Source organism: Coccinella septempunctata, chromosome 7 (genome assembly GCF_907165205.1).
Source record: "Coccinella septempunctata chromosome 7, icCocSept1.1, whole genome shotgun sequence".
In the NCBI taxonomy this organism is placed as follows: domain Eukaryota; kingdom Metazoa; phylum Arthropoda; class Insecta; order Coleoptera; family Coccinellidae; genus Coccinella; species Coccinella septempunctata.
In genome coordinates this window covers 25,195,892-25,203,469 of record NC_058195.1, presented here as the reverse complement: position 1 = coordinate 25,203,469, position 7,578 = coordinate 25,195,892, and the positions used below count along the sequence as shown (strand labels likewise).

The following is a 7,578-nucleotide window of genomic DNA, read 5'->3' as shown; positions in this document are numbered from 1 at the left end:
AAGCCGTTTCCCTACATAGAGCATTACGCTCTTGTGAGTGATACACTTTTTGTAGTGCTATCGATGTTGATATAAATGAATATCGAAAGTTCGAGCTGAAAGAAAGTTCTTCATAGTATATATAGATATATTTGACCTCTAGGTGTACGTAGAAAAGCTCCTTCCTGTTATTCTATGTTCTAAGAACATTACTGATTTATTCGTTATTCTAATGAGTGGTATTATCTATATAGATCATTTTCATAAAAAGAATCACTATTATGTACGAGATTCAAATCGATTTGTTTTCAAGTAAGTAATTAAATCGCCAAATTCAGAATTATGGTGTTAGCTTGAGATGAAAGAAGTTCAACGGATGCATAGATACACACGATGAAATGTATACAGTCATAATCCCATTCGAGAGAGCTAAGATTGGTTTTCTTTCACGTGATTCTTTCCCCTACAAAAGAATGCGATAACAATTGTTGAGATATGCCGCCTGGATTGCAATTATGGAGGAGATAGCGCGCTGCGCCTCTATTTACTTAATTCCTCCGTATACTGATATTCCGCCTGTCTACATCTGCTTGTACGGTACAACGTTGCCATTTTCGGAGGTGCTAACCAGCAAAGAGTCCCGCAGAGCAATTCTTCTATATACAGCTCGGCACACTAGCGCCAGTGATATACACTCGAACTAAAAGATTGTTCAGTACATAAACGGGGTGCGTTGTGACCTCAAAACGATTTTTTGATATGTTGATCCCTGAAGCCTCCTGAATCTAACAAGCTAAAAAACAAGGCAAAACGATGTCACCTCCGAAATCGGAGGTGACATCGATATATATGAGGTGAGAGCGTTAAACGAGTTACTATTTTGGAGGTGGTATTAACACTTTATAACTATATATATATATATATATATATATATATATATATATATATATATATATATATATATATATATATATATATATATATATATATATACATAGATATCCTATTTCTGAGTTCTTTATAAAATTTTTTGGATATAACGACCATCGGATATAACGACTTAATATTCACGGTCCCCCCAATGTCGTTATAACCGGATTTTACTGTATATATATATATATATATATATATATATATATATATATATATACATATATATATATATATATATATATATATATATATATATATATATATATATATATATATATATATATATATATATATATATATATATATATATATATATATATATATATATATATATATATATATATATATATATATATATATATATATATATATATATATATATATACAGTAAAATCCGGTTATAACGACATTGGGGGGACCGTGAATATTAAGTCGTTATATCCGATGGTCGTTATATCCAAAAAATTTTATAAAGAACTCAGAAATAGGATATCTATGTATTTTATTTTGAGATCGTAATAACTGCATACATAACGAATACAAATAGGTATATACATATGCGAGTACATGGATAAGATCATCAAATTCATACTGTAAATAAGTACATGTTACAACATCGAACTTATTTATGTACATATACAATTAAACAGTAGTAGGCTTAAAAAAATGAGTAATTTTACTTTGTTTTTTAAATCTATAATTCTCATAATAGACACGTTCAAGTCTTTGGTCAATCATAGAAATACTGTTCAATAATCTCTGGTCATTTAGTCCTTCATAAGTAACAAATTTTTTCAAAATCGATACTGCATGTAGAGCCTCGGCACATGATGGCACTGAACACAAAAAATTATCATCTTCATCGTTGTTTTCATATTCTGGCTCGCTATTGTTCTCAATATTCTTGACAATATCAGCTTCATTTAAGTCTTCGCAGGTTTCTAATTCTGTGTCAACATTTATTAGCTCCAAAAGTTCATTATCTGATAATATTGTATCAATACAACGTTGCTTAAGTTGGGCCAAGGGAATGTTATCTTCTTCATCAGAATCATTTTCATCTGTCATTTCATTTGTTGAAGTAAATCCCGCATGGCGGAAACATCCTTGAATTGTTTTAGCTGTTACCTTTTCCCAGGCAGCAGACACCATTAAAACGGCGTCTAATAGTGATATAGCAGTTTCTTTTTCTAGTTCTATATTTTTTATAGTTTCCAACAGTTGCATTTTACGGTAATGAGTTTTCAGTGAATTGATTACACCTTGATCCATTGGTTGTAGAACTGAAGTGCAATTTGGAGGCAAGAAACCCAACTCAATTGATTTTAAATCCTCAACCCTTGGATGTGCAGGACAGTTATCCACCACTAATAAAATTCTTCTTGAGGATTTTTGTAGTTCCTTGTCCCAATCATGAAGGAATTTTATGAATAAATCGCTGGTCATCCACGATTTTTTGTTATGTTCATAAACAACAGGCAAGTTTTTCACATTCTTGAAACACCGAGGGTTTTTCGATTTTCCAATAACAAGCAATTTTCGCTTTTCACTTCCACTCATGTTTGCCGCAACCATTACAGTAATTCTGTCCTTACTCATTTTTCCGCCGGAGCATTTTTCTCCTTTAAACCTCATTGTTTTATCATAAGTCATTTTATAAAAAAGTCCAGTCTCGTCTGCATTGAAGATTTCATCGTCCGAATATCCCTTTCTGATTTCTTGAAAAACATTCTTTAACCATGATTCAGGAACAGATTTACTCACGCTTGCCGCTTCCTCCGATATTTTTCCAAAAATAATGTTATGGCGAACTCGGAATCTATTGATCCATCCCTCGGAACAATGAAAGTTGGCTTTTTTCAAAAGGATAGCAAACTCGTTAGCTTTTTGCCTTAAAATCGGGCCGGTTATGGGGACATTTTTGGTGCGTTGAATTTTGAACCACTCCAATAGGCACTTATCCAAGTTTTCATGAGGCGTCCCACGAAGTTTTTTTGATTTCAAAGTGCACTGATTAAATGCTTCCTTAATGTTTTCTCTATTTTTCCACATCGTTGAGATTGTAGAATGAGCAACTCCAAATTCCAGAGCCAACTGGCTATTGCTCTCTCCATTTTCTAGTCGAGCTATTATAGCTCCCTTCTCTTCGATTGAAAAACATTTTCATTTCAATTTCGACGTTGAAGCCATTTGACTGTACTCACTCACTCGATGAATAAACTGAAGTTAACTAATAAAGACCGTAGCATACAACATAAAACTGGGATTCCCCTTCGTCGCTTCGGTATTTCCCCGAAGATCACGTAGAGTCGACAGCGTTTGCAGCGGCGAATTGTTGCTGGTACGTCGTTATAAACGGAAGAAATATAACAAGCTTAGAAAATTTTTGTCGCAATAAGCGACTTCGTCGTTATAGTCGAAGTCGTTATGTCCGAATGGTTTTATGTTAAATTACTTAGAATTTCAAACAATTGTCGATAATTTCTTCGTTATATACGGATTTTCGTTATAACCGGTGTCTTAATAAACGGCTTTCACTGTATATATATATATATATATATATATTTTTTTTAAATATATATATATATATATATATATATATATATATATATATATATATATATATATATATATATATATATATATATATATATATATATATATATATATATATATATATATATATTGGAATTTTGCCCTGAAAAATAGTCGAAACACCCTTAATTCAAATCAATAATTTTACAAACGACTAGTATCCTATAACTTCAACTATATATATATATATATATATATATATACCACATTATTAGTCGAAAACGGGGGCAACAGCAGCATGTCTAATGAGATAGCCATCAAATGTGGAATTTTCCAGGGGGATACTTTGAGCCCGCTCTGGTTTTGCCTGGCTCTGAACCTCCTAAGTAAACTTCTCAATAAAACAAAATACGGATATATCATCAACAAGATCAGAAACGTGAAAATAAACCACCAACTATATATGGATGATCTTAAACTCTTCGCAGCCAATCGAGAAGAGATGAGAAGGTTATTGGAAATAGTGTCATCCTTCAGCCAGACGATCGGCATGGAGATGGGACTTGACAAGTGCGCGGTCCTGAATGTAAAAAGGGGCAGAGTTACCGAGGGTCAGGACATCAAATTATGGGACGAGTCAAGCATATCATGTCTAGGTCAACAGGAAACGTACAAATATCTCGGCATCAAACAAGCCCTCGACATAAGAAAGCCTGAAGTGAAAGATGATTTCAAGACCAAGTACTTTAGCAGGCTGAGGTGTCTTCTGAAAGCTAAACTCAACTCTAAGGCTCTGTTCACAGCTATTAATACTTGGGCCCTACCCTGTATTTCCTACTCATTCGGGGTAGTACGCTGGACAGCAACCGAACTTGAAGCAATAGACATCCAAACAAGAAAACTTCTCACTAGGTATGGAATCCATCACCCCCATGCCTCTGTGAATAGATTGTACATCAGCAGACATGAAGGTGGCAGAGGACTTCAGAACATCCTTATAACACACAACAGGATGGTATTACAGATGAGAGACTACTTCAGATCGAGAAACTTACCGTTCTTTAAGTCCGTTTGCCAAGCAGATGAGTACTCGGCCCTGCAGCTGGCAAAACCCTCGGTTAACCTCAAGGAACAGTCACTCGAACAGCTCACGGCAGAGTGGCACAGCAAAGCACTACATGGCAGATACCCTGGAAATTTGAAATCGGATAATATTATAAAAAATGAGTCGATAACTTACCTGAAAGCAGGATACCTTCACCCTGAAACCGAGGAAAGGCTTGTTGCAATCCAAGACCAGGTAGTGCCAACCAGAGCCTATATCAAGAGAATTACTGGCCGCAACATACCATCCGACCTTTGCAGAAGGTGCTCCAAGGCTCTGGAAACAATTCAGCACATCACATCCTCGTGTTCTATACTGGCACCAAAAGACTATACGGAACGTCACAACGCCATGGCCAGAGTCTATCATAGGGAAATTGCGTTAAAAACAGGTCTTCTGCAAAGTAAAGGCAACCTTTATACTTACCATCCACGAGATGTGCTAGAGAATGACAACTACAAGCTCTACTGGGACACTGCCATAATCACAGATAGGTCTATAGCACACAATCGGCCCGACATTGTATTGTTTGATAAAAGGGAGAAGTCTGTGCAGATAGTGGACGTTACGGTCCCTGCTGACGACAATATCACCAAGGCCTATACGGAGAAGGTGAGTAAGTACCACGACCTAGCTTTCGAATTGAAGGAGATTTATGGCCTCAGAAAGACGTCGATAGTGCCGCTCATAATATCGGTGAACGGCTTGGTAGAGGCTCACATGCTGGAGAACACAAAGAGGCTGCACCTGGACACTAGCTTGATTAGGGAAGGATATATCACCAGCAGATAGCGCTCAAGTTGGGTCTGATCAGCGAGGAAGTCCAACAGCATTTATATAAACCGAAGATCTTATTACAAAATCAAAGGTATAAACTGTACTGGGATGCGTCTCTTATTACGGACCGCGGAGTCGCAAATAATAGACCGGACATTGCACTATTTGACAAGGAAAAGAAAACATGCCTTCTGGTGGATTTTACGGTGCCGGTTGACGACAATCTCGCGAGAGCATATACGGAAAAGGTGACGAAATATGGAAGTCTGGCGTTGCAGATGAAGGAGATATACGGACTGGAACATGTCTCGGTTCTTCCGCTCATAATATCGGTGAATGGATTGGTGGAGGCTCATTTGATAGAAAACACCGATAAGCTGTGTTTGGATAGATCAGTGATCTCGAGCGCACAAAAGCAGGTTGTGTTGGGCACAATACGAACAGTGAGGAAGGTCTTGCAAGGACTGTAGCATCGTCATGTGTCTTGGCATGTCATGCCCGGCAGATGATACGTACCCACTATGGTGATGAAAAAAAAAATATATATATATATAATGAATTTAAAGGCTGTTCGACTAGGTTTTTATTGGGCGAAATGAAGGTCAATTCGTTCTCATACTCTATATTTCGTCCCCAGTTTGGGACATATTCAGGAGTAACTACAATTGGAAAAGATGTTCTACAATGTACAGAGGTATCATCTCAGGACTTACGAAGCAATGACATTTTTATGTCATTGCTTCGGCAACTCAGAAATCAAGTGGGATCTTAATGTTCTCATACCATTAGATCATCAAGTATTACCCCAAAATACAAAATAAGTCCAATTAATAAATTAAGTTCAATTTTGAGGACTCAGAATAACTCGTGTCGTCGTAACAATTTTCAATCTAAGGTTAGTCTATGGCCCATGAAATGTCAACAGTCATCAGTCAAAAGTTCTTCTTTTCCACTAATAGTTCTAAAAATTATTATCACGTGAACACACACATTAAACAAATTTTGAAGTCAATATAAAACACCTTATCTAGTCATTTGAACTAAGTCAATAACAAAATATAGTTTTAGGGGTAATGAATGCATTTTTTTAAATTGTCACACAGTCGAAGTCGAGGCAGTGGCGGCACTAGATGGTTTTCTGTCACAAGTAAGCAAGAAACTGTATATACTGCTCAAATTGTTAGTGTTGGATCTCTCATTCATCGTATTATTTTCATTGATATAGCACCTTTCCAAGAAGATGCGTTTGTTGTAGTTACTTTCTTGGTCCAGGATTTCAACACTTTCATAATCCATTTGATGGTCTGTGGAGTTAACGTGTCTCGCAAGTGCACAACGCTCAGGTCTCAATCTAAAATCGCTTCTGTGGAGTGTCATCCTCCTCCCCAAGGACTGTGAGGTTTGTCCAATATAGGTCGAGTGGCAGTATCTACAGTTAACCTTGTAGACAATGTTCTTCCGTTTGTTTTTATTTATTTTATCTTGAGATGTCTTGAAAAATTGTCTGTTTGTTACTATGCTGTATTTCCCTATTTTCATATTCACATGTGGTCTCAACAATTTCAGAAGTTCCGGGGTTAGGTCCCTGATGTAAGGCAGTTAGCCAATCTTGATTGAAGCCTCCGGGTCTTGGTTTTCTTCTTCTCTTTCTTCTCTAATGATAGGATAGTGGTCTGTGTTTAGTAGATTCTGTAGGAGTCTGTTGGGGTAGCCATTGTAGATACATAAACTATGCCTCATATGCAGACATATCAACAAAAACAAACATTATCCTGGGCCTGAAGAAGAGAATCTTGGAGATAACACATGAGACCTTCAAAAAACCAGCAATTGCCAGACACAAGAATATACTAGCCGACAATGGCTACCCCAACAGACTCCTACAGAATCTACTAAGCACAGACCACTATCCTATCATTAGATTAGAATAATTTTTAGAACTATTAGTGGAGAAGAAGAACTTTTGACTGATGACTGTTGACATTTCATGGGCCATAGACTAACCTTAGATTGAAAATTGTTACGACGACACGAGTTATTCTGAGTCCTCAAAATTGAACTTAATTTATTAATTGGACTTATTTTGTATTTTGGGGTAATACTTGATGTTCTAATGGTATGAGAACATTAAGATCCCACTTGATTTCTGAGTTGCCGCTTTTATGTCATTGCTTGGTAAGTCCTGAGATGATACCTCTGTACATTGTAGTACATCTTTTCCAATTGCAGTTACTCCTGAAGATGTCCCA

The 7,578-nt window shown here is 36.5% G+C and overlaps 1 protein-coding gene across 1 annotated transcript; it reads right to left on the bottom strand.

Moving 5' to 3' along the window:
* Positions 1–1,291: 1,291 nt before the first annotated feature.
* LOC123317651 (tigger transposable element-derived protein 4-like) lies at positions 1,292–2,565 on the bottom strand. The gene has a single exon (XM_044904256.1). The coding sequence runs from the start codon at positions 2,563–2,565 to the stop codon at positions 1,555–1,557; it is 1,011 nt and encodes a 336-aa protein (XP_044760191.1). The 3' UTR covers positions 1,292–1,554.
* Positions 2,566–7,578: the final 5,013 nt, after the last annotated feature.